This window comes from Pteronotus mesoamericanus, unplaced genomic scaffold (genome assembly GCF_021234165.1).
Source record: "Pteronotus mesoamericanus isolate MK-2021 breed Mesoamerican mustached bat unplaced genomic scaffold, CSHL_Meso_final contig_180, whole genome shotgun sequence".
Lineage (NCBI taxonomy): Eukaryota > Metazoa > Chordata > Mammalia > Chiroptera > Mormoopidae > Pteronotus > Pteronotus mesoamericanus.
In genome coordinates this window covers 9058638-9086405 of record NW_026555076.1, presented here as the reverse complement: position 1 = coordinate 9086405, position 27768 = coordinate 9058638, and the positions used below count along the sequence as shown (strand labels likewise).

At 34.6% G+C, this 27768-nt stretch overlaps 1 protein-coding gene across 1 annotated transcript in view; it reads left to right on the top strand.

Moving 5' to 3' along the window:
• The window catches only part of LOC129065491 (transmembrane protease serine 11C-like), a 54435-nt gene that overhangs the window by 5110 nt on the left and 21557 nt on the right, over positions 1 to 27768 (top strand). The window contains exons 2-5 of the mRNA XM_054566733.1: positions 1712 to 1827; positions 12400 to 12518; positions 17396 to 17463; positions 20875 to 21038. Coding sequence (XP_054422708.1) covers positions 1712 to 1827; positions 12400 to 12518; positions 17396 to 17463; positions 20875 to 21038 — 467 coding nt within the window. The remainder of the gene's footprint in view (positions 1 to 1711; positions 1828 to 12399; positions 12519 to 17395; positions 17464 to 20874; positions 21039 to 27768) is intronic.

Genomic DNA, 27768 nt, shown 5'->3' with positions numbered 1-27768 from the left:
GGATAGTCTTACTTCTTCACTCCCCTTTTCAGCAAGCTCTTTGAAAAAGGGGTCAATGGTCACTTTGTCTCCAGTTCCTGTACTACTCACTTTCATATCACCTCTAACCAGTCTCCACTCCGAACATGTCTTTCATCAAGGTCACCAATTACCTCTATAATGCTAATCCAATAGTCCATTTTCTGTGTTCATTTGTTCATCTTATGTGAGCCATTTGCAACTTCTGACACAGCTGATTCCCTTCCTCATCCTTGAGACACTTACATTGGCTTCCAGGACACCACTTTCCCTTGGTTTTCTTCCTACTCTCACTAGTTGTTTCCTGTCTCCTTTGTTGGGTCTTCCTCTTCTCCATAATCTCTTCCTATGGGAGTGCCCCACTGATCATATCTTGGTCTTCTTTATCTGCATTTATTCTCTTGGTAATCTCATCTAGTACCAGAGCCTGATCTACATGTTGATGAGTACCAAACTTATATCACTGACCCAGACCCCTATGCCAAATTCTGGACTTGTATATACAACCTGCATCTCTCTTTGGACGCCTAGTGAACATTCACAACACAAAATGAACAAAACTGAATGCATAATCATCACCCTATAAGCTTGCTATATATATCCTTCCCATCTCAGTTGATGGCAGCTCCATCCTTCAAATCCTAAAGCTAAAGAACTGGAGGAAACCATCCTTGACTCCTCTTTTCCATTCACATTCAACAACAATCCATCATGAACTCATATCAACACTATACTCAAAATGCATGCAAGCTGCAATCCTTTTCACCACCTCTACCACTTTGGTTCAAGCCAACATCATTTTGTGCTTGGATTATTGTAATCTTTCCTATGTTATTGCTCTGCTTCTACCCTTATTCTCTGTAATTCATTCTCCACAAAGTAATTAAGAAATTAGGCCAGATCATCATAGTCTTCTGTCCAAACACCTCTTGATACTCCCATTTCACTCAGAAAAAAAGCCAATTTAATTACAATGATGCATATGGTTTTACATTATCTGGGCCTTGGTAACTTGCATAGTCTCTTACCACACTTCCCCTCGTTCACAGCTACAGCCACAATGCTCACCTAACATATTGAGCATGCCCTTCCTAAAGAGCCTTTGTCAAGTTGTTCCCTCTGCAAGGAATATTCCAGAAACCCCTATGGCTTATCCCCTCACTTGTTTCAAGTCTGCTTGGATTTGACTTTTTCAGTAAACCTAATCTGACTATTCTATTTAATGTTGCAGCCTAACACCAACCCCGTCTTACACACACTTCCACTTTTCAGATCTTTACTTAGCTCTATTTTTTCCTACAGAACTTAATATTGTTTCAACAGTTATGAATTTTAGTAATTGTGCCCTTTGTTGTCTATCCTCCTTCAGTAAAATGTAAGCTCCATAAGGAAAGAGGTTTTTTTTTCCTAAAACTGTGCTTACCAAATGGTAAGCCATCTAAAATATTTGCTGAATAAGTGAATTCTGATTTTATCATTACCGTCATTATTCATATGTGCTAAAAAATAAGCAGACTAATTATTATATTCATTAATTCTACAGGTTATTTTCCAAGCTTAGTAGTCTACTAAATCCGTAATTAATGAAATATAATATACTTTTATACTTAACATCAAATTCATATTTATTTCTGAGAGAGTTCTATATCTTACTCATATTAACACTTGCTTACCTGTCCTTTATGCTCAGAAGAACAGAGTCAAACACAAGAATGAAACTCACAAGGTGTGGAAAGATTACTCTGGGTATTGTAGTAACGGTGATTGCTGCAGTAATCATCGGACTCATTGTTCATTTCATCTTTTATGGTGAGTACTCATGATATCTGGCTTTCCAGTCACATGGACTTAATTTCCCATAGATGGAAAATTAGGAACTTTGAGAATGGGGGAAGGAAAGGAATCAGACAACATTATTTGGAAGAGAGAATTTCTTATGGTTAATAACACTTACTACAGTCTTTGTTCTTTAGTGAACTTTGGCCTAGGGCATTCTGAACCCAGAGATTTTGTATGTTCTTTTTTTAAATTCCCAGTAAAGATTTTGCTGCTGGAAGTACATTAATAAATAAAGTAGTCACAGTCTTTTACTGTTGAACTTTTAACTTTCTGAAGAGATGATGAGTTAACAAATCTCAAAGCCTACAATCTAGGATTCTAAACTAAGATTTCTTATTCCAAAACATACAATTATTCTCTAAACAATCTTTTTCTCATAAAACTCTTGAAAAGATATTTCCTATTAATGGGAGATTTTTATAAAGTACAAATTTTTCTATATATTTTTCATAAAAATAGAAACAATTATGGTATCCTTAAGCTTGATTTTTCTTAAAAATAGCTCTTGTGTGCCAAATTCTGTGTTCTATGCTTATTATTTTCTTTCACCAACTCTTTCCTAACTTTTTCAAGGATGGTGACTTTTTTATTTTAAAAAATCTGCATTCCCACAAGAGAATTACTTTGCTGAATAAGAAAATAAAAATAAAAAAGTACTGTAAACATACTAATGCTTTAAAACAAACTTGTACTTAATTAATTACATCTACCTGTATTTGAACATTAGTAACACATGTATGTATAAGAATCAGTTTATTAAGTCTAGAAGAACAATGCCTGGTGTGTATATAAATATTTTCCCCTAGAACCAACTCTGCTACCACCATGTCCCCATCCTATATAATTCAGGGCCCACAAGTTAGGAACTACTACTTTAAAACACAGTACTTCTGAATAAAATACATTTGGAAAAGAGACTGTCTGGCTAAATAAACATTTATTTCAGTTTAAAGGGAAAAAAGATTTACAAACAGAGAAAGCGTTGTACACAGTGGAGTAAAGAGGCCATCTCCCCAAGAACTAGGCATTTACTATTGTTTCAGCCTCATTTTCCATGCACACACTTCCAATAGACACAGAATGATGACTTGTGCAAACACAGTCATTAGGTAGATTGTAATGCCAGCTGCTACCCTGACAGATCAAGAACCTTAGTCATAGCATGTGCCCATAAACCTTTGAATAAAAGATGCTCACTCAAAACATAGACACAGAACCTGCTGCCGTTCATTAAGAGTATAAAGTGCCAGGAATTGGAGATAAGAAAAAGATATTTGAAGAGGTTATCTTTAGAAATAGGTAAGCTGTAATTTCTGATACTGCCACAACCACCCTGATATGTGAAGAGGGATTTCCCCTTCATATCAAGGCTGAGAGATGGCTTTGAATGAGAGACCAATATGATCCTTACAGATTCAGGAACACCATAGACTGAAGTCAGACTCACACCTGGAATATCTAAAGGACGAGGAAGTTGGAACTTGTTTGGTGGAGGGAAGAGGAAGTGCTACCTTTGGTCACTTTGAACAACCAGTCTTTGAGACAAATAATGCGTAGTTTCCTATGAAATGGACATAGGTCACCCAGGGGGGGAAAAAAAGCCCCCATCATCCTAGGTCCTGTCTAAGAGGCCACTTAGAGTGATAATCAGATTTCAGGTTAAAAAAAGGGAAATATCTTCAGTTGCCTAAATGCTGAGGAAAAGATAAACAAACTGGAATAGTTACATTTATCCATGTAAGGGAACTGCGGTTGACACATCTCCAAACAATGAGTGGGAGGGGAATTTCAAAGTTGAGTAAAACCAGATGGGCCTGAGTTTTGGACAGGTACTAAGTTCCTAGAACACCAAAGCTAGAAGTCAAATTCTCAGTCATTCAGGTAACAACGCAGTGGGTCCAGACCCAGTGAATGAAGTGGAAAGTGTGGAATAGCAGGCCTCATATGGAAAAATGTGAGGGAGAACTTTCAACTTTCTATCAAGTTCAAATGCTGATTATTATACAGACCTGAATATTTTAGCTTCTAAATTGAGAGGATATTTTGATTAATAGTTACCATATAACTTTATTACTGACAAACTTAAAAAATTGGTTTATGGTTACATCTTATAAAATATACTTGTTTGAAATACCAGTTTATATGTATTTGTGCATATGCATATAATTACCACTTTTATTTTATTCTATAGAAATTCTACACAGATAGTTTTAGTGGGCCTAGAAGAAACTATTCATGTAAGAATGATTATGGGTTCCAACATATTTAAGATCTTACTCTTGGATTTAGTCATAATATTACCTATTTCCCAGAAATTATAAACTTTAATGAGTTATAAACATTTCTGAAAAGGAGAAAAATACAAAATTAAATACTTCTGCATCAGAACAATGAGTAAGTTTTGTTAATAATATTTCTCAAGTAATAGTAAACCTGTAGAAGCAATAATGGAATTATTTGAGACTACCTAAAGTACTTTGAAAGGGCTTCCCAAATCCTACATTTTATTTCTTTTTTCTTTTTAAAAGTCATTAAATGGTTTTTCTCAAGGCTGTGTAGCTAATGCTACTATATCTTACCTGAATTTAAAAAATTAAATAAATCAGAAAGGTTTTTAAATAACCTATATATTTATCACTAAACAAACTAAATCTCAATCTGACTAACTGAACTGTATACTTTGTATCCAGATGCTTTGGCATGTACAAAGGCAGCTTTATGATGTTCCCCATTTGAATGAAATTTTCAGTATCATTTTAGATTTTCTAGCTCGCTATTCCAGACTCCAAAGCTGGGAGCAAGCAACCATCTCCTCATAATAACTACTGTTTACCTTGGGAACAGTAATTACTTAAAACAAGACAGCTGAACAAACCAATGCACAGCACAAATACTCCAAGATACCTCCTTTTATGTTGCACATGACTCTATATAATGGTAATATTTTCTATTTAGTTAACATTTTAAGAGATACATAGATGATAGATGGATATATAGATAAATAAAATTGGAAAAAGAATAAGAGTATCTGAAACTACATACAGATTCAACTCAACAAGCATTCACAGGTGACTACTATGTACTTAATGGCAGGTACTAGGTTTGGCACTGTAATGGGGAGATAGCAGTAATAGAGGAAAGCTTCTAGTGCATCACATGAGTCCTTGCACTAAAACTGCTTAGACTCTAAAGCAAAGTCAACATATTTTCTCTGTAAAAGACCAGATGTTGTATGATTTTCCACTTGATAAGCCATTACAGTCTCTACCACAACTCCTTGAGTCTACTGTTGTAGTGTTAAAGTAGCCAATATATAAAAAAATGAATGTAGCTGTTTTCCAATAAAACTTTATTGAGACTGAAACTTTAATTTTATATAATTTTTACATGTCACAAAGTATTCTTCTTTTGACTTTCTTTAACTTCTAAAAAAATATAAAAAACATTCTTCGCTCACAGGCCATCTGAATCCAGGCTACAGGCTAGATTTCACAGTTTGTTGACCCCTGATCTAGAGCAGTGAATTTTAACCCTGGCTGCACTTTAGAATCACCTGGAAAGCTTTTTTTTTTTTTTTTAATATGTGTTCACAAGTCCCCTCTTAAAGATACTGTCTAGAGTGGAAATTGTCATTTTAAAAGACCCAGGTAGTTCTAATGTGCAGCAAAGGTAGAGAACCACTAACCTAGAGGAAGACAGGTACACATAAGATTCTGCTACAAATTCGTTCAGAGGTCACTGACCCAAGTTCAGTATGTCACTTCAGGATGGCAAGGACCCAGGCTCCTTCCATCTCTCTGCTTCACCAGGACCTACTTTGCCCAGAGCATCTCATTGTCCAAAGGGACCATGCCAGTTCTGGCCGTCATGTCCGCATTCCAGCTGGCAAGAGAAAGAGGTAGGGAAGGAAGGAAGAGAGCATGCCCTCTCTCAATAAGAAAACATCTCAGAAGTTTGCACATAGAGAAGTTTGCTCATTTTATTTGTTAAACCTAAAAGCACTAGAATCACTCCTAGATGTAACAGTGGCAGGAAAGTGTAGTTTTTTTTTATTTTTGGATAATACCTTCTCAGTTAAAAGTCACAAACTGTTTCATTATAGGAAAAGGGAAGAAAGGAGATCAGAGATCAGTAAATAACAGGGTTCCCCCTGCTGCCCTCTCAGGAGGTTAAAATGCTGTTTCAGTAGGCTAGACTGTGAGTGACTGGTGAGATGAGATTGCCAGTAAAGCTTCTGTATATGCATGCAGAAAATTCATCTTTCTTCCTGATTTTCTCCCTACTACTGTTTCATGATAATATCGCCAAATCTCCCTATGCTAACTTAATAAAGTGTTAGCCCTCAAAATAGTAACTTCACTTGGAAGGAATAGAAAAATGAAAGGTAAAAACATCAGAGTACAGGCAGAAGTAATTCCTTCTAAAATTCAAACTCATTTGCTCTGTGTTCTTGCTTTCAAGGGCCAAAATGATAAAGATGTGAGGCTCTTTTCATGGAGTGTATTTTCATGCCAAGTTTGTTAACTCTAATAGATTCTGTAAAAGATACCTCTTTGACTCTGGAAGAATGTCTGGGAAACCCTGGCCTTGAGAACTACTTTCAGCAAGTCTTAAATTAATGGACAGGAGAAGCCAAGGATCAAACTGAACATCTTTAAGGTGATTCATCTTTCAAGACAATAGCAGCCAAGAATGGGAGCGATAGGTGGCCATCAGATTGTTTTGAGCAAACAAGTCACCGTATGTGAAAAACAGCTAGGTGGGAGACCATACAGGGAGACATGCACAGTTATCAGTTAATTATAAACTCACAGTGTATATATCATGCTGATGACACACGAAAAAATTATATTCTCATAGGACAAATGGTGCTGTAAAAGAAAATTCAACATAAATCCACCTCCTTGAACATTTTTAGATTTATTTTCAATAATTTTTTTAAAAAATATAAAAAGGAGTAGTGGAGGAATCTGGCAGATAACACCTGACCAAGTGAATAAAGTTAGCATCAGCTATAATGGGACAAATTGATATCAGGTACCTAATATTTGCCAAAGGACACAAAACTGCTGTAATATTATTGGCCAGAAAGACAAGTATATCATAACAAACATCATTTTTATTCAAATAAGCACCCATTTTCTGTAATAGTGCAGAAAACTAACTACTTTTCATTTAAGTAGTTAAAATCTGTAGCATTTTAGAGAGCTCATCCATTCTAATTATTCTTCTTTTTCAGAAATCTGTGAGTTATTCTGGGCCTGAATGCCATCCTGTTGAGATGTGCATTCTGTTAATTCTGCTCTATATAGAGCTGATGAAACATTTAGATGGTACCTGGCACTGCATTCTCCTTCACTGACACCCCAGGACCCCCACCTGATCCCACATAGAAATCTTGGATAGCAATACTTTTTTCCAAGTTGATCTCACAAAGGAAATATTTTCAGTAGTTATGGAGAATTGCTCATGGTGGGGATTGCTCAAGGCATACCAGAAATTTGAATGGAGAAAAGGCTCTAGGATTTGGGGAGAAGTGTACTAAAAAGTTAATCTTGACTGTCACACTTAGAGATTTTTTTTTTTTAAAGCAATTAAAAACACACTTATTAAGCAGAAGTACTGGAGGTACAGATACAAATGTTTGCATGTTCTAAAAGGATGGCACATTAGAAAAAAAGGAAGGCACAACCCTAAGCCAGGACGTGACATTTACCTGAGAACCTTCTGTTTCGTCCTCTTCGCTTTCTCCTCTGGGCTTTTTCCTCCAGTGAGGTTATGTGCAGAAATCACAGCTGCATCTTGAGAATATGCCTTTAAAGGCTTTGGCACAGACCCTTTACCTGCTACCACAACAGGCAGAAGGGCCTCGAAATGCAGGAGGGTTCACCCTTCCCTGCACTTTGTCACAAGAGATTCAGGAACAACAAGCTCCTCCGTGGAGGCCAAACTTTGAGTTTCTCCATTCCTGTCTTCGCACAAAGGCCAAAAAATTCTGCTACAGCATGAATAACGTGATTGCACTGACTTGCCCTTACCAAACCCATGCAGAGTGATCCCGTTACCTCCCTTTGGAACAAAGCCTGAACTCAACCCTCATAAATATACTCAGGAGTCTTCATACTTAACCCTGGCCTCACCTTAGAATCACCTGGAGCATTTAATTAAAATAACATAAATAACATTGATATTCTGACCCAGACCAATAGACTCTGTGGTGTGGGAGAGGGCACAGGTGTTGATCATTCTTAAAATCCACATGTGATCCCATTTTGGGAGACTGGGCTGAGAACCACCTATTGAGATAAGTTTTGCTTCTTATGCATTAAATTAATATGTATAAAAATCACTTTGATGGAATGTTAACTAGGTTTACTGTGGTGATCAGTTCACAATATATACATATATCAAATCAATATGTTGTATACCTGAAACTAACATAATGTTATGTGTCAATTATATATCAATTTTTAAAAATCACTTGAATATCAAAAAATAAAAAAAATTAAAATAGAGAGGAGAATTAATCAGGATCTAGTCCCCCCTAAACTCAAAGCCCTAGCCCAGAATATGACCCAGATTATTTGAAAATATGACTCTTCTAGAAAGAAAATAAAAAACAATGAAAATGGTACATAGAAGAGATCCTAGATCATAAATATTTTTCTCTGCTCAAAGTCTAGGTTACATTTGAAGAAGAGGAACTAATCCTTTATTAAGATAGTCTGTTAGTTCCTCTGAGAGCAACAATACCTTTCACTCAGTTTACCACTATATCTTCTAATTAAGGGCTCAATGCTCTAAGGATAACAGCTACAAATTGGCTTTCCTCTTCAGTGTTTGAAGTTTATTTAGTAGTCCAATAAATTGACATAACCTAATACTGCTTCAATGCCCTAGAATCTCAATCTTGATATTCTAATAGAAATATAAGAAAGCATACAATATATGAATAAATATGTACAGCAAAATGTTCCTTGGAAATTTTTTTCCATCTTGACTGAGATATCATTGACATATAACATTATATAAGTTGAATGTATATGAGTTCATTTGATATCTATATATGTTGCAAAATGGTTACCACCATACAATTATATATTATTTCAGATGTTTCTTTGTTAATGTATAAAAACACAACTGCTTTCTCTTTGTTGATTTTCTATCCTGCAGCTTTATTGAACTCAGTTCTAAAGTTTTTGCAGAGTCTATAGGATTTTCTGTATATAATATTATATAATCCATTTTACTTCTTCCATTCCAATTTGGATGACTTTTATTTTTTTCTCTTGTCTGATTGTTCTGGCTAGGACTTCCAGAACTACATTAAATAGAAGTGGTGTGAATGGGCATTCTTGTCTTATTCCTTGTTTCCCCACTGAGTTTGATGTTAGCTATGAGTTTGTTATATATGGCCTTTGTTATGTTGAGGTATGTTCTTTCTAAACCCAATGGGTTTAGCAATTTTACAATGTGAAAGACTATTGCATTTTGTTAAATGTTTTTTCTACATCTATTGAGATGATCATATGACTTTTTTTAATTTTTCACTCAATCTGGTATATCATATTTATTGATTGGTATATATCGAACCAACCTTACATCCCAGGAATAAATCTGACTTGATCAATGTGTATGATCATTTTAATGTATTGTTAAATTCAGTTTGCTAGTATTTTATGGAGGATTTTTGTACCTATATTCATAGGGAATATTTGTGGTTTTCTTGTAGTGTCCTTATCTGGCTTTGGTATGAGGGTAATGCTAGCCTCATAAAATGAGTTTAGAAGTGTTCCCTCCTCTTCTATTTTAGACAATTCTGAGAAGAATTAACATTAAATCTTCTGTAAACACTTGGTAGAATTCACCAGTGAACCCATGTGGTCCTTGGCTTTTCTGGGTTGGGAGGTTTTTCATTACTAATGCAATCTTCTTATTCATTATTGGTCTGTTCATATTTTCTATTATTTGCAATTAAGTCTTAGAAGGTTGTACATTTCTCAGAATTTATCCAGTTTTTCTTTGTTACTGTTTTTGAGCTTAAAGTCTATTTTGTGTAAGAACAGGTACCCCATTTTTGGGTATTATTGTTTTTGTCATCTTTGAAAATTTAATCCCCCCAAAATAATTCTGCCTTGTTTTACTTTCCTTTTTTTTTTTTTTTTTTGATTATTTGTAAGTGGGCAAGAGAGAATTTCTTCAAATAATTAACTTCACTGACATGAAGAATTTTATCAGAATGTTACAAAATGCTTTAACTCTTCTATCCCTTTCTGTCTTCTGTCTCCTTTCTTTCTCTCCTTTTCCCTCTCCTCTCCTGTCCTCTGCCCTCCCCTCCTCCCTTTCTCTCTCTCCCGCTCTCCTCACCCAGGTCTATAAAGTAAAGGGGTTCAATGGGACCTGAGAAAATTTACCAAAATTTTTAATTTCTACTATATTTGGTGAACTAAAATAGTACAGTCCAAATAGCCAAAGCAATCCTAAAAACCAAACAACAAAGCCAGAGGTATCACCTTCCCTGACTTCAAATTATACTACAAAGTGATGATAATTAAAACAACATGATTTGACAGAAAAACAGACACAACAATGGAACAGAAATGAGAACCCAGAAGTAAACCCACATGTATATGGCAAATAATTTTTGACAGAGGAGCCAAAAACATACAATGGAGAAGAGAAAGCCTATTCAATAAATGGTGCTGGGAAAACTGGAAAACCACATGAAAAAGAATGAAACTAGCCTTCTGTTTGTCCCCATATCGAAAATTTATTCAAAATAGATCAAAGACCTAAATATGAGACCTGAAACAATAAATCACATACAAGAAAACATAGGTACTAAACTTATGGACCTTGGTTGTAGAAAACATTTTATGAATTTGACCCCAAAGGTGAAGGAAGTAAAGACAAAAATAAATGAATGAGACTATACCAAACTAAAAGCCTTCGACACAGCAAAAGAAACCATCAACAAAACAAAAAGGAAACCAACTCAATGGGAGAAGACATTTGCAAACAACAGCTCCAACAAGGGGTTAATATCCAAAATATATAAAAAACTCATACAACTCAACACCAAGCAAACAAATAGTCCAGTTAAAAATGGGCAGAGGATCTGAACAGACACTTCTCCCAAGAAGATAAACAAATGAATGCTCAACTTCACTAGCTATTAGTAAAATATAAATTAAAGCTACAATGAAATACCACTTCATACTTGTTAGGAAGGCTATATTATCAATAAGACAAGTAAGAACATGTGTTGGAGTGGTTGTGGAGAAAAGGAAACCTTCATTCACTGCTGGTGGAAATATAAACTAGTACAGCCACTATGGAAAACAGTATGGAGGTTCCTCAAAAAATTAAGAATAGAGTTACCATATGACCCAGCAAACCCTCTTCTGTGTATCTACCCAAAAAATTTGAAAACATTTATTCGCAAAGACATATGGGCTCCTATGTTCATTGCAGCAATATTCATGGTGGCTAATACATGGAAACAACCTAAGAGTCCTTCAAGAGATGAACTGGATATAGATGATGTGTTACATATATACAATGGAATACTACTCAGCCATAAGAAAAGATAAAATACTGTTATTTGCAACAGCATAGAAGGACTTCGAGAATATCACCTAAGTGGAATAAATCAGACAGAAAAAGTTAAGAATCATAAGACTTCACTCTTATGTGGGATATAAAACTGAAAGCAACAAATGAACAAACAAGAAAAACAAAAACTCATAGAGACAGAAAAGAGTATGGTGGTTACCAGAGGGAAGGGTTGTAGAGAGTAATAAAGGGAAAAGAGGATCAACTACATGGTAATAGAAGATGATTTGACTTTGGATGGTGGGCACACAATGCAAAATGGAGATTCTGTATCATAGAAATGTACACTTGAAGTCTACATAATGTTATTAACCAATTTCTCCCTAACAAATTTAATAAAAATAAAAAATTATCATTTTGCAATAAATTTTTATAACAAGCTTTTTATAAAATAAATAAAATAAAATAGCATAGTCAAGCCTCCCTTGAACTTTATCCTTTGCTTTACTTTTTGAATGTTGTAGATTTCATCTTTGTTTTGTTTACTTAGTTTGCAGTACTTACAAATTACATGTTATTTTACTTTCTTCTGTATAGTTTTCCTTTACTAGGTACTTCATAAATTATTAAATCTGGGATTCCACTGATTTTCCTAAGTGTTATCTGTGATGATCACAAAAATTAAGATAATTATTTATACTTTAATATAATTTCATCTCATAATAACTTGTCTCCAGAATGCACAAACTTGAAAGCTGGCACATTGAACTATTACATTAAAAATTCCGATGACATTCTTGCATGAAGTTATAACTTAATAAACATCCCTTTGTCAGTTATTTAAACAATGACCAGCAATCAAGAGTATTTAAGTGTCAAGTTACCTGAAATTTTATCAGAGTATTGTATTTCACGTGATTTTCTTAAGAATAAAAGTAGTTACACATTGACCAAAGTAAAAACTATTTTTTTCTTTTCTCTCCCCAGGTAAGACACATTTCTATTATCACATCAGCTTTAAAGTCAATAACATTGACTATGACAGCAAGTTTGAAAAACCATATTCACAAGAATATATGGACCTAAATGAAAAGATAGTGTCTTTGGTAAGTTAAAATGTTTTTCTATAAATTGTCTTTTTAAATGCTATTCTCCCTAAAAGTGCTAGAACCCTAGCAATCACTGCCCAACTTAGAATTTAATAATTTATAAATTCACACTATTTCTAAATTAGGAGAGTCAGTCCTTTCTGAAAGTCAGTTTCTGTCTTGATTCAAATGTTTCCCACACCCATAAAAGACGTGTATTCAGTTTCTTGGAAAGTTATTTTTCCCCTACATATAAGTTTTAATATACATGGAAATAGTTTTAGTAAAAGGTAGGGGCCCAAATTTATTTTATTTTAGGTATAGATAGCCAGCTGTGCTGGCATTACTTATTAAACAATCCAATCCATCTCAATGATTTTAAATGCTATCCCTGTTACATCCTAAATCACCATATATTCTAGGATCTATTTTTTGGATTCTATTGTACATTGGGTTCCACATTAGTTGTGTAGTATTTGTTTCCCATACCTCCATTTTGAACAGTCTTTCATCCTTTTATTTACAAGTATGATGCTTTTAAATAATAGATAACTAAGGGTTTTTTTTAATGTAACGATATTCTTTCATGAAAACAAATTAGTCTATTCACATTAACTGTAACAAGTATTAACTTGATTTTATTTCTCTAGTTTGCTTTAAGTAAATTTTTTTTTTGCTTCCTTTTTCTTATTATTGCTGATTTAAATTCTTTTCCATTATATTTTTTTCTCTTGAAAATGTCAGTACACTTAATTAACAGTTAACTTATCCTTCCTGGAACTCAAAATTACATCAGTATTTTCCTGCTATTATTCAAAACATTATTTTTCTTACCTAACCCTCCTCCCAAAAAAGGGGGGCCTTCAACATACTTTCATTTCTGTCTTCTCCTCCCTTTTCCATTCCCCACTCCTGATAAGACTTTTTAACACTTTCATTTCCTATACCTTCTCTACCCTCCCTTCTTCTTCCTAATAACCATGTTTTGCTGAGATAGTACTTCAAGTTCTAAACTATTATTAGGATGTTTCTTAAAGTATGTTGCTTCCACTTTAAGCATTGAAATTATACATTCATTGTACTAAACATATACACACACATCCCAAGTTTTATTGGCCACCATATACTCCCTCTCTTCTTAATCTTCTCCTCTACTGAGATCTCAATTCAGGTTTATGAGGTCTGTCCACGAATTGCTAGCTATCTATCCATGTAATATGAAAAATAGAGACATTTATTGAAGAAGATTCAAGAAACATCGTACATAGGACAATGACACCTTAGTCCCCTTCAAAGGAGGCAACTTGGGACCTCACACTGTTCTTCCAACTGCAGCACGATGCTCCTTCTGCTCTGGTAGCAGAAGCCATGGAACAAATTTTACCATGGCTCGCTTTATGCCAAGATCCTTCATAAAAATCTTGGACACAGTAGTTTTTGGAATCCCCAGAGCAGTTTCCGGTTCTTGCACTTTCAGTCACAGACCTTTGTTGATTGCAGCTCATACCCGTTAAACATTTCAGGTGTCCTGCTTGTTGCAGGCCTTCCAGAATATGGATCACTTTTACCAGATTCTTGACCATCTTTGAAGCGTTTGTGCCACACTTTTATTTGTACTGCACTCATTGCATTGTCCCCAAAAGCTTTCTGAATCATCCAAATACTTTCCATGGAGGAATGTTCAAGCTTAACGCAAAATTTGGTGCACATTCATTGCTCTAGTGGCTCAGTGATTTTGAATGTGATGGCAACACAGTACACATCCTCACTCAATGGCATCGACAATGAAGTTGTATAATGAAGCTGTCTTTGTTCACACATGCACATTTCAGTCCATTCTCCTTGGATGCCACGTTAAATCAATGTCACACAAACTATCCTCAATATATTAACAGTGGCTGGACTATTCCAGACAGACCTCATACATATTACTTGACTAGTGTCTGTAGTCATGTTTTTCTCAGTTGTGATATGTGAATGATATATTACTAAATCCTTGCATATTCACAAATATCTCTTTTCCTCTGATTTGTGATTATATATTGACTGGGAATAGGATGGTTGAATTGTAAATTTCTTATCTCGGAGTATGAGGACATTATTTCACTGGTTTCCAACTTCAAATGTTGCAAATGAAATTTCTTATTTTTTCTATAAATATATTTTTCTATATAGAAGTTTGCACAAATTTTCCTTTGTATCTAAAGTTCAAGAATATTACCTAGATACATCAAACATGCCTGAAAGTCAGTATACCCCTATGAATCTACAGATTTTGATCTTTATTTAATTCAGAACCATTTTCTTCCTCTATTATAATTATTATATGTCATCCATCTCTTTTTTTCTTTTTTTACACCCCTATTATTTATAGCCATTTCAGGAATCATGCTCTACATGAGTTGTTTGTTTTCATTCATTTTCTTTTTTAAATTTTACTAATTTGAGGTTATTTAAATTTGGATCTCAAGAATAATAATTATTTTTTTTAATTGATTAATAAATTTTTTAACTTGAAAGTTGTATTTTCTTAGTACTACATAGTCTTTTTTTAACTTTTTATATTTAAATTATGTTTATTCTATTACAGTTGTCTTAATTTTTCCCCCTTTGCCCTCCTCCACCCACTCCACCCTCACCGCCCACTCCCACAGTCAGTTCCCACTCTGTTGTCCATGTCCACGGATCATTCACACATGTTCTTTGTTTAGTCCCTTCTCCTTCTTTCCACCATTGTCCTCCTTCCCCATCCTCTCTGGTCATTTTCAGTCTGCTTCATGTTTCCATGCCTGTGGTTGATTTTGTTCATTATTTTATTTTGTTGAATAGATTCCACTCATAGGTGAGATCATATGGTACCTGTATTTCACTGACTGGCTTATTTCACTTACCATATTTTGTGTGTGTGTGTGTGTTTTTTGCTATGCATGAGGGTTCTTATGTGTACTTTTTTCCCATTGTTGTTTAGGTTGCAATCTGTTTCCTCCTGTTCTGTTTTGATAAGCACCTAATCTGTTGTATTTCCTTTCTCTGGCTGCTGGGCTCCTTTTTTTTGCATTAGCATATTTCCTTGTTGGCATATTGAGGCCACTGTTTTGTTGGCTACAAGTTGGAAGGTAAGATGTTCTTATATCCTATAGGCTAAGGGTTGGGCATCAGTCATTCTCCAGACCAAGCTTCCAAGATGGAAGTCTTCCAGCTCCCAATTTTCTGCCTACCACACTAGCTTAGCCCCAAGAGCAAGGAGTCTTAAGTCCCCTTTGCAGCTCCTTTTTGGTATATTGGGGCTATGGAAGCCAACTCCCATGGTCCAGTGTCAACTTGATCCCTGGGCACCCACAAACTTCTGTTGGCAAAGCTCTTCTGAGGGCCTATTGTGATCCTATCTTGGTACAGGGCTCTCAGGTTGTTCTCTAGGTTCTTCCCTGACCCATGGAAAAGACGGGTCCTCATCACTTCCCTGCTTCCAGAACTTCCATTAAACGCAAACCCACTCAACCCCAGGAGAGGCAGATATATTGGAACTGGGAATGAAAGAGAAATATGGCATATTTTAGTTATTATCTAGTTAGAATTCCTCCCTTCACTGTGTTTAAGAATAACACCCAGACCCTTACCATGGCCACCAAAGTTCTCTTTGTTGTCAAAGTTTTCAACAAAGTACCTACATGGACAACCTCAACTTATACACTCTCTCTCTCTTGCTCACTTACGTCACAATACCTTGTTTCTATCCCTCAGTTACACCAATTTCTTTCTTACTTGAGGTCTGATGTTCCTTCCATCTAGAATACACTTCTACCATTTTCATCTCTCAGGTCTCACTCAAATGTCACCTCTTCAGGGACCTGATTTGGTCATTCAAATATTGTCCCCTGAATGACTATATCACATTACTTTATTTTACATTTTTATATCATCTAACACTCTCTCAGATTATGATACTTACGTATATATTCTTTGATCTGCTTATTATCTGTTTCCTCTTTTGAATCTCTAAGAAAGAATGGATCTAATTCATAGTTTTATTTAAATAAACATTTATTGAATAAATGAACACATTCTAATTGCTTTGGAGCAGGAGGAAAAATAAAAGTTAAATCTTTGCAATTCTAATGAGTCAATTTTTGAAGGTCTGTGTTTGCCAAAGTAAAAGTCATGGGCATTGCAATTTGATATCTGGTACTCTGTGAAGGTCCCACAGTGGGAAATCATCCATTAAGTAGAGATCAGAAGCAGTTGAGAAAATGATTCTTTCATAAAATTTACTTGACAGATATCTATATATCCCACTTTAAAACTGTCAGCAGCATATAATTAAAATAGAAGTCAAAATGACTTGCAGTCCAGACACTTAAAAAAAAAAAAAAAAAAAAAACTCGTTTTGAGAACATTTCTGTCAAGTTTTATGTCATCAATGTTCAATAAAAGGCTGAATATGGGAGAAAATCTATTAGTTGGTCTTTTGAATCCACCTCTTCAAAATGAATATTCTGATGTATCATGCTACTTTTAGAAACAAATACTTTTGTCTCACTGTGCCACATAACTTTTTAATTTAAAAACACTAGTGAACAAACTGAGTCAGTATAAAGGTAATTTTCAAAAAGGCACATATTTAACACATTACATATTTTTCCTAAATGAGTCATGATCTAGGGACATTTTAATACTATGTATTTGATGGTATTAAGGAATTAGTTAATTCCTGAGATGTAGGTAGTAGTAAAATGAAACTGTTTTGACCATTTATTAATAACTGGGAAGCTGAACAATGGGAACATGTGTTTTGTTACACTATTCTTTCTGCTTTCATGTATGTTTGAAGTTCTCCACAATGAAAACTTAAAATAAAAAAAGAAAACATAATCATCATGCATTTTACTTTTTAACAGGTAAATGAAACATTTCATGGATCCAAACTGAGAAGACAGTATGTCAAATGCCATGTTGTCCAAGTAAGGTATATAAAATAGCCTGAGGCACAGAGAAGAAATTTCTGTCCTTCGCTTTCATATATCATACTCAACATAATATCTTTGCTTGGTATACAATTGAAAAGTTGAAAGAACTTTCAATTTGGGGCTTCAAAACGACTAGCATTAAATTGGGGGGCGAGGGGATGGTATTCAAGGTCTATTGAGAAATTATTAAACCAGAATCAAGAGTTCCAGTTGATTGTGAGCTTCAGATAAAGGTTAAATGGGTTTACTTTTTACTTTAAAGCACAAAGTAAAAAAGCCAATCTAAAATCAGGAGATGATTTCAAAATAAAGAAAGAATAGGTAAGATAAGAGAACCGCATACAGAATGTCTGACCCAGGAGCGGCCAACTAGTAGCTAATGGGCCAAATCTAGCTTAGAGTGTGGATTAAATGTAAAGTTAGGAAATTTCACATTAAACCAAAGAACTTTCAGAATGTTGAAAATTCAAAAGATGTGACAACACGGAGCCCACATTCCCACATGGTAACAATATACTGAGGTTGGGGCTTTGCAGTTTGCAGCAGTCCCAAATATTCCTGCAAGGTATGCATATGGCTTTTACATTACCTTTCTGCCCCTCTAAAAATCCAGTTCTCCATCTATTTTCTAGCACTGAAGATGTTTATCCAAGCACTGGGAGAAGCAGATAACTTGCTACAGATAGGAAAAGCATAATAGCTATAAGCACAAATAGAAATGTTAATGTGCTTTGAAATCTACCTCTTCTTAAAGCTAGAACTTGCGCTATTTAACTCTCTATGTTCTCTCTATGTTTATTTTTAAATAATTCATATTCTGAACTTTTTATATATTAACACATTTAACCTGATAACAACCCGCTATGATTTAAGTATTAGTTTCCCATAATACAGATAAAGAAACTGAAGGAAAGATAACTTAGGTGACTTGCCAAGGTCACACATTTAATAAATAATGAAGGTGTAGTTTGAACTCAGGCAGTTATTTCTAGCTTATTTCATCAACTTGTCACTCTTACCCCATTACAATCCATTCCCCCCAAAGCAGTTAAAGTGAATTGGAAGAGCATATAACTTCTCTACTTAATATTATTTGATCATTTCCCACTTATTCCAAACTCCTTATATAGTCCACATGGCCCTACCTGATCTGGCCGTCTCTCTCTGACCTCATGTCATACCCTTGCCCTCACTTGTGACTTTATATCCAGACTCATCCGCTATTATTTGTCCAATAAACATGCAAAATTGCATCTGCCCAAGGAAAACTAAACTCATGTTTTCATGACAGGAGGTGGCTTTACAACTTGGACTAAGGGTCCCACCAAGGTTAGCCATTCACTTTCCCACAGAAACTGAGAGAGGGGCAACCTCCTTTGATGGTTTTATGTCAAAGAGATGGCTTTTCTGTCCGTGAGAAAGATATTTCTAGGGTTAATATACAAGAGCTTTTTAAAAGATTTACATATAATTCAAAGGGGCAGAGGAAGAATTTACAATGACAAGTTTTCTAAAGTAAATAATTTTTAAAAAGGGATTCAGGGGCCTAGAGTCAGGGAGAAGCCTGTCAAACATTTAACAAAGCCAAGGAGAATGTTACAGCTATGTTGGTCAAGGTTTTTAAATTTGATGTTCCTTCTCTCTGGAACATCCCTCCTTCAGATCTTAGTATGACTCACACCTTGTCTTGAGGCTCTTCAAAGAGGCTTCCTATAATGTTCTTACTTCCACCCTTCAAATCATTGCTCTACTCTCTTCATAGAATTTATTGTAATGGTTATTTTACTCCTTTGTTTTCTTGTTTATGTCTCTCCTACTAGCATAATAGGAAGGATCTTGTGATCTTATATGAGCTGATATAGCTCTGGTACCTAGAACTATTTCTGGCATATTGTCTAGACTAATTAAGGCACATTTGTTAAAAGAATGAATGAATGAATTGAAAGATCAGGAATGTAGAGGAAAACAGACATTTGTCATACAAAACTAAAAAATATTTTATGAGTCAAGAGAAGATAAAATTAAAATAATTTTTAGTTCATGTTTTCAGTAGGAAACAGGATCCTATTACCCTACTAATGCCAGGTTAAGATTCCATATATTTATATTAAGTTTGGTTTTATAGTTATTTGACACAGGAAAAAAAGTCAAAGTGACATCCCTGGTTTGAAAAAAATCTTTAAAATAAACAAAGTAATATAATATGTCCTTGTCTATTGCATAAGAAATAAAGGATTTGTTCCTATAGATCAGGCAAGAAAAAATTAGCATTGCACCTGCATAAAAGCATAAGAAGTGAGAATACTTAATAAATTTGCATATAGTAACTAAATGCTTAATATTGTATAAAGGAAATAAAAATAATTCAAGTATAGCACTCAAAATAAGAATATACATACACATACCCTAAAACATAAATAATAAGGAGTGACATAAAAATTAGCTAACCCTTTGATTTAGAATTACCCTGGAAAAAAAATTAAAATAATAAGGCTTCATAATCATTTATAATCTTGGATCTTGGCCATGGTTTCTGTTTTTGTTCATGAGTGTTGTGCAGGTTTGGAAGTGTATGTTTTTAGGAGTTTTCTTTAGTCTCATAAAGCTTTGTGGTAGTTGTGGATTTTCAAACACGCAAATGCAAAGGAACACCTAGAGAGGCAAGGAGGCACAGAAACAGAATAGAGCAGAAGAGAGGTTGCATCGAGTCAGTGGCAGTTACTCCTTTGAAAAACTATCGTTTGTTTATTTGTTTTTACTTTGCTTATTTTCTATATTTGCATCTTCAAGTCAGAATTACAAATTTAATAAATCTAATCTAATGTTTTTGCTCAGTCATGATTTCCAACAGGTGAAAAGGAATTGGCCCGCTCTTGAAAATTTTGCCTTCACTTAAAAAAAAAGGATAAATGATTCTCTCACTTTATGTGTTACATTTCATTTTGTTATTTGCTATCAGCACTTTATACAGAGTCCATACTGTATTTATCATGCATAGATACATCTATCATACATAGATACATCCAAATTCTGCACAGTACTCTAATATTTTTAAATACCTCCATATACATTATCTTATATGGTGTTTATAATAACCCAGTAAATAACATTACCATTCCCATTATAGAGATGAGGAAATTTAAGTATAAAGAATGCCAACAGCTTGCTCCTTGTTATGATTTCAAGGAGGTGGCAAACAGTGAATCTAGAAAACAAACTCACTTCCCCTGAGTCTAAATCACAACCCATTTACTACTCACCATGTCCAGAAAGTGCCATTTTCATGCCCTTGGGAAAAAAGTTAAATAGTTGCTAGGAGCTCTGCTTAGCAAAGTATAGAATGACTCTATTAAGAATAATAGAGGCTCCGTAATAAAAGCCTAATTGATTTGTCTGTTTCTATTCTGCAGCCGAGCCAAAGGGAAAGTGGTAATACATGCTGTGCTGAAGTTTATGTCCTACCTTAAATGTAAAGCAGCAAAATTTTGGGATAGGATAGAAACCATTTTACATCAGAAGTTAAATGGTGAAACTGGGTCTTTACATATAGATTCATCTTCGTTTACATTTTCAGGTAAACATTTTTCTATATGGTATAGAATGATTTTCAACTTTTAATTTGAATATGGTCTTTTGTTATGCAATTGAAAACCACACCTCTCTTTAAAAATACTTCATATACAGTACTTGTACTTTTAAAGTATCCAGGGTTCATTTTAATCAATTTTTTCATATAATATCATCTTTGTATTATTGGAATTAAACCTAACTTAATGATAGTTTTTAAAAAGGTAATCAGTTTCCCAATAACATTTTTTTGCCACACAAAGGCAGCCTTTCATTCTTTAACTACTATGGCTTGTTCTGTAGGTTATGATTTCTCCCTCTCTTCTTTTGGATGTCTCAAGAATATAGACTCCTATATTCCAGAGTTGAGTCTGAATCTCTCTAACATCAAACTTACTTCGTGATAGACCTTTAATGGACTTTGTCTCTCTCACTCTTACATACAATCTAATTCTTATTCTTGGTCACCTAACACTATTGTAAAAGGCATCTTATAAAAAGTAGGGAAAAATGTCCCACCATTCCCAGGAAATGAGAGTCTCTCTAACCTTGATTAAAAAAACAGGCAACACTTGGCACAGCTGAGCTAGGCTATCAATTCTCTGGTACAACAAATTTGACTAAGGGCAGAAAAATATTGTTACCCCTACAGGAAAAACTAAAAGGACTAAATGTTCATGGGGGGGGGGGGGTGGAAATATTCTAGGCCAAGGGTTCATTTGCATGGAACATCAAAAGACTCAAAAAGCAAAACCTGAACATGCTTCTCCTGGCTAAGAAGCCATCAGGTGGTTGAAATGTAACTCTGCTCACATTATTTGATGCTTTCTCTTACTAACTTCCTTCTCACACAGCTTATTCTATGTGTCGTGACCGCAAAAGAATACAGAGAAATAAAACAGCTCTCCAATTTATAGAGAAGCTGCCAGCAAAGATATATTTTGGGAAACTCATTTGCTAAAACCATGAACTCACAAGTTAAGAAACAGCATTATATTCCCGATATTCCTCCAAGCTTTAAAAACATTATGTAGGATACCAGGAAAACAGACTTTCTGTGTGTCTTTTCCAGACATATGATTTTTCTCAGTAGTTTTATCTATTATAATTCTATCCTACAATTTTATGGAGAGCAGTGACTGTTAAGTGTAATACACTTAAATGTGGATGGTGCTTTGATATTGTTTTAGCCTGTACCTGTTGCTTAGAAACTCCCTCTCTTCTCTCACCTCCCATCAGAATGTAGGTGTCTCCTGAAACTGACTGGGGGTTCACAGGAGCAGAATCAAACCCAGCAGCCAAATGGGCCAGTCCTCTAACACTACAATGAAATAAGTTGACACAAAGCTCACATTCAAGGCAACAAGACAGCTCCTACTGAAAGGGAATGTGAATCTTCATTGGTCACGACAGAAATGTGTCTCTGGCTTAGGGATCTATGAAAAACTTGTTTAGATAGTCAAGGGTGCTGTCACAGCATCTTAGCCTGACCTCCTTATGTTGCCTGGATAGGTCAGTTACTTAGAGTCTGCCTCTGAGTGTGTCAAGGTTGTGGGTTTCATTTTCATACAAGCTGCTTAATATAGAAGGAAAAGTCAAAACTTCCTACACTAACCAGTGATATTAGTTACAATGAAGGGTTGAATACAGCACCAGTGTTTCTATATCATTAGGCCAAATAGAGGGGATAAGAAACAGTGGATAAGGTCAGGAGTCCTGCTAGGAGATTTAAATCCCAGGTCCGCTACATGTTAGCTGTGTGACTTTGGAAAAATTACTTAAGCCCTGGCCAGCATGGCTCAGTTGGTTGGAGTGTCCTCTCATAGACAGAATTGCTGGTTAGGGCACATACTCAGGTTGCAGGTTTGATCCCTGATTGGGGCACATACAAGAAGGCAAGCAGTTGATGTTTCTCTCTTGAATCATTTCTCTCATATCATTTCTCTCTCTCTCCCCACCTGCCTCCCCCACCGAAAGGAATGGAAAAAATATCCTCAGGTGAGGATAAAAAAAAAGAAAAATTACTTAACAATTCTGTGCTTCAGTCTAACCATCTCATCATGAGAATGATGATAATAAAAATACTGCAAATGTTTGTTCTGTTTAAAAGATCTAATGTACTTTTTAAAGAACAAGACTGCTACAGAGTATGTATTAATTGTTGGGTTTTTATCTAGAGAAAAAGAGGCACTCAAAATATGTCATATGGGTTGAGGTTTGAAAGTCACCTCTCCTGATAGATAAATAGATAGATAGATAGATAGATGATAGATAGATAGATAGATAGACAGATGATATATAGATAGATAAGAAAGAAAGAGAGAGAGAGAGAGAGAGAGAGAGAGAGAGATCTGATGTTACTATTATTAGCAGCCCTGTCCCTACTCAGGCCACAGTGGGTAAGGGCAAAGAAACTGGAAGCATTTCTAATAGAGAATGACCTCCTAAAACTCTAGCGTAACAGTAGTTAACTCCATATCCCCACCTCTAAACTTCCAACAAACACAAATTATTTTATCTTATAAAGCTTTACTTCTTCATCTTTAAAAAGGAGATTATGGTTCATATACTTCATTGTGTTCATTCTGAGAAAAAAAAAATGAGCACATACATCTAAAGCCCTTAGTGCAGTGCTTGCATAGAGTGAGTACTTAGCAAATAACTTTCTTCCATATATGCACTTTAAAACAGAATATTATCCCAGCCATCATGGTTATTCTTCTGATAATTATATACTTGGATATTCACTACACAGCCAACTAAATCCTAGGGAGTATACCTATGTGCTTTTTATGTATAGCTTCAAAGCAGGGCAATAGTACATTGAAAAAGATTTTACAAGCCTCAGGGGGGATCAAGAAAATCAGTGGCAGTTGAACCAAGGGATAGAAATCAATGTTTTTATAAAATTAAAAAGTTAATCAACTAAAGTGTCCATTATTAACTTTTCAGTACTTAATAAGTAAGTCTACCCCTAAGAAAATTGCTTTATGTAATTCTTAGTTATAATACCAAATCACTACCAGGCAAATTTTAGAATCATCTATTATTGGCTTAATTTATTTATCACTTATTAAAAAAATATTGACAGAATACTGAGTGTGGTAAAGGAAATTTGAATGAAATATTACCTTATTAGTTATTTTTTATTTATGCTAATTTTAAATTCATTTACTTTTTCTACACACATACCAAATTATACTGGAGTGAGTATCTAAAAAGAGTATTACTTGGCGATTTTTAAAAAATTTGCCATGGATCATCATGACTACAAAGCAAAATCTCACAGGACTTTCAGTTAGAATTTGTATTCTTTATGAGGACCACACATGTTAAGTTATTTATCTCATATGAGTAGCAAAATCATATTGAAAATAGGTTACTGGTTTTTGGTCCAGATCGAATCCATAAAAATGCATTATTCATTGCACTGTGGACATTTGAAAGACCTTAGAACTGGAAAAGACATTAGAAATCTCTAATTTGGTTGTCTTATTTAGAGATAAATAATGAGGAGACTCAAGACTTGAAACCATGTCTTGTGATCCCCAGTGCTCTGTGCATTCTCTACACTAATTTATGAGTCAGTTAAAACTGAGAGCTGCACTAAAAATCTAATTGAGCTGCAGATTTAAAATCCTTAGAGGAAAAATAATCCGCCTTCTTTTTCCAAATATGTAGTCAGTCATTCTAAATCCAAATCTTCACACACTGTCTTCAGTTTTAAATCAATGAAGATATAATATAAATCCATATCTAGCTTAAAGAATTGCTGAGAGTAAAATCAAATATTATAAAATATGAATTTTAATAAACAACTATGAGGTACTTTGTACAAACACTTTGCTAAGCACTATGGGGAATTCAGAGACAACAAGTATTGTCCCTCTCAGCAAAAATCATACACACACTTGAGCTCACACTGAGTTAGTGTATATGAGACAAAAGAAACAATTAGTATCATTACTTCAGGAATATATTTTAAGTTTATCCAGTATAAGCAGTGTGATGTGGATTGGACCTAATGGTGTAATCAGCTGGTAAAACCAAACAGTGACTGCAAGCTGCTAGAAGAGAATAGATGAAAACTGGTTTCTGTCAACATGTCCAAAGCCCTATGTTTTTCAGTCCACTTGCCTCTATGCCCTGGTCACCAGCCTTGGCCAACAATTCCAGCAGAGGTTATATTCCTTTGACACAGCTCTCACAGAAGCCCATTTTTTCTTTCACAGTACTTTCTTGGGTTTTGATTATATATTCACTATGGTGATTATTTGATAACTGATTCTCTCTCCCATCAGATCATAACTTCCATAAGAGCAGAGACTATGACCATTTTTGCTCACCATTATATTTTTAGAGCCTAGCACAGGTTCTAGCACATAGCAGTTAATGGTTGTTGGATGAATTAATGAATTCCATAAAATCAAAGCTGTAACTGAAAGCCAGAAAAAGTTTTCTATATAGATATATAATAGATATTCCTTTATATTATATATATTTATATTCATTTATATAATATTCCTTTATATATAAATATTTTTATTTATATTCCTTTATATTATATATTTCTTTATATTATATATATTTATATATATATGAGAGTATAAGATCTATATAATCACCCTTCTCAGCTGAGGTTCTGCAAAAAAATTAATCCCTAAAAAAAATGGTATGCATGACTGTTTTCAGTTCTTCCAAGGTTGATACATAGTACTATTCCAAAGGCATAAAAGAGAAGTTCATTAATTTCATAAAAATAAAATTACCCTAGAGCTTAATTCTCTTTCAGAATCCCAACTGATGGAGCTGATGGCAAGTGTGCCTCATGTATACTACTAGTAGACATTGCTACCCCAGATTTAGTATGTAAAGAGCTTCACCTATCATGACCCATGAGCATAATGTGTAATTACATTTTCTAATCATCCTGAATTCCATGAAAATGACAATGCTACTATGTTCCAGGGTACTAATAATCAGTGAGAGATAAATGTTTTCTCCATCAATTCTAAACTCTCTGGATCAGAAGATTTTCAAATTGACTAGTTAGCATAAACTTAGAAAAACCTTTGATAGTGTAGTTTTCCCAGCCCACAAAACAACAGTTTCCTGAAAAATTTCTCTAAAAGAGAATTTCTCAACCTAATACTATTGATGTCATAAGGAAACTTTTTATGCATCTCCGAACCCCTAAGTTTATATTCCCATGTGTTTAAATAATGTCACAGTCCTTTAAAATAGAGATGATAAAATCTCAATAGTTAAAATTAATTAACACAATTTTCCTTTATAACTGCTTACATGATCTCATTATTTTATAGCTTAACAATCAAACCAGAACATATATATGACACTTAATGTTTATGTAATTCAAAATTTAATGCAAAAAAAAAAGGAAAAAAAACAAGTTATGCAACGCAACTGATATCTCACCAAACAAGCTGACCTCATGGCATGATGTATTTGACTATCACTGCCATAAACTCTCCGGCCAAAAGCTAAGAAAAAAATGTAACACTAGACTAGATATATCAACTACACAAAGGAAAAGATGACCACATGGTGGCTCTCTTCTGGAAGCTCCGGAAGGAAAAATCCAAGTCATTCCTTATAAAAGTAAAGAAATACCTCACAAGCTAAAGTGAGGTTTCTAAATGAAACGCCTTGTAAAGTTGAATGCTCATAACTTTAATGGGCATATTTAAGGGTATGACTAATTTGTTTTAAATAATAACCATTTCCTTAAAAATGCCTGTGAATACTGGTACACTTAACCATCTATTAAATAGGTATGAAAAATATTTTAAATACTTACACTAAATTATAATTAAAGTAAAAATTTGAAAAACGTTGAATAGAAAGACTAATAACATAGAATTTCATATACAGATGACTGTCCTGACCCACTAATAAGAGTTATACAGGAAGAGTAAAGCTCTGGCCTAGCACTCATTTGTGAGTAGCTGGTCAATACTGACATATGGATGATTGGTAGAACACACCTTTTTCATGTGCCTTGATCCTGAAACAATGTATGGCTTCATTTGTACTTTGCTTTAAGCAATTGACTAACCAATCATTCTTTGATAAATCCTAGAGGACATTTTTTAAAATGTTTTTTATTGATGTTCAATTACAGTTGTCCCCATTTTTCCCCCATTACTCTCTCGTGTCCATCCCACCCGACCTCCCACATTTAATCCTCCCTACCCCCATCCATTGTCCTTGTCCATGGGTCCTTTTTACGTGTTCCTTGACTTGCCCCTTCCCCTTCTTTCCCTCCCCTCTGGTCACTGTCAGCATGTTCTTTATTTCTGTGTCGTTGGTTTTATTTTGCTTGTTTGCTTGTTTTGTTGATTAGGTTCCACTTATAGGTGAAATCACATGGTATTTGTCTTTCCCCACCAAGCTTACTTTACTTAGCATAATGCTTTCCAGTTCCATCCATGCTATTGCAAAGGGTAGGAGTTCCTTCTTTCTTTCTGCTGTATTTCATTGCATGAATGTACCAAATTGTGTAAATTTATCATCAGTAAATTTACTGATGGGCACTTAGGCTGTTTCCAGCACTTGGCTATTTTAAATAATGCTGCTACGAACATTGAGGTGCATGGGTTCTTTTGAATTGGTGTTTCAGGAGTTTTAGGATATAATCCAAGTATGGAATTGCCAGGTCAAAAGGCAGTTTCACTTTTAGTTTGTTGAGGAAATCCAATACTGCAAAGCATATTATT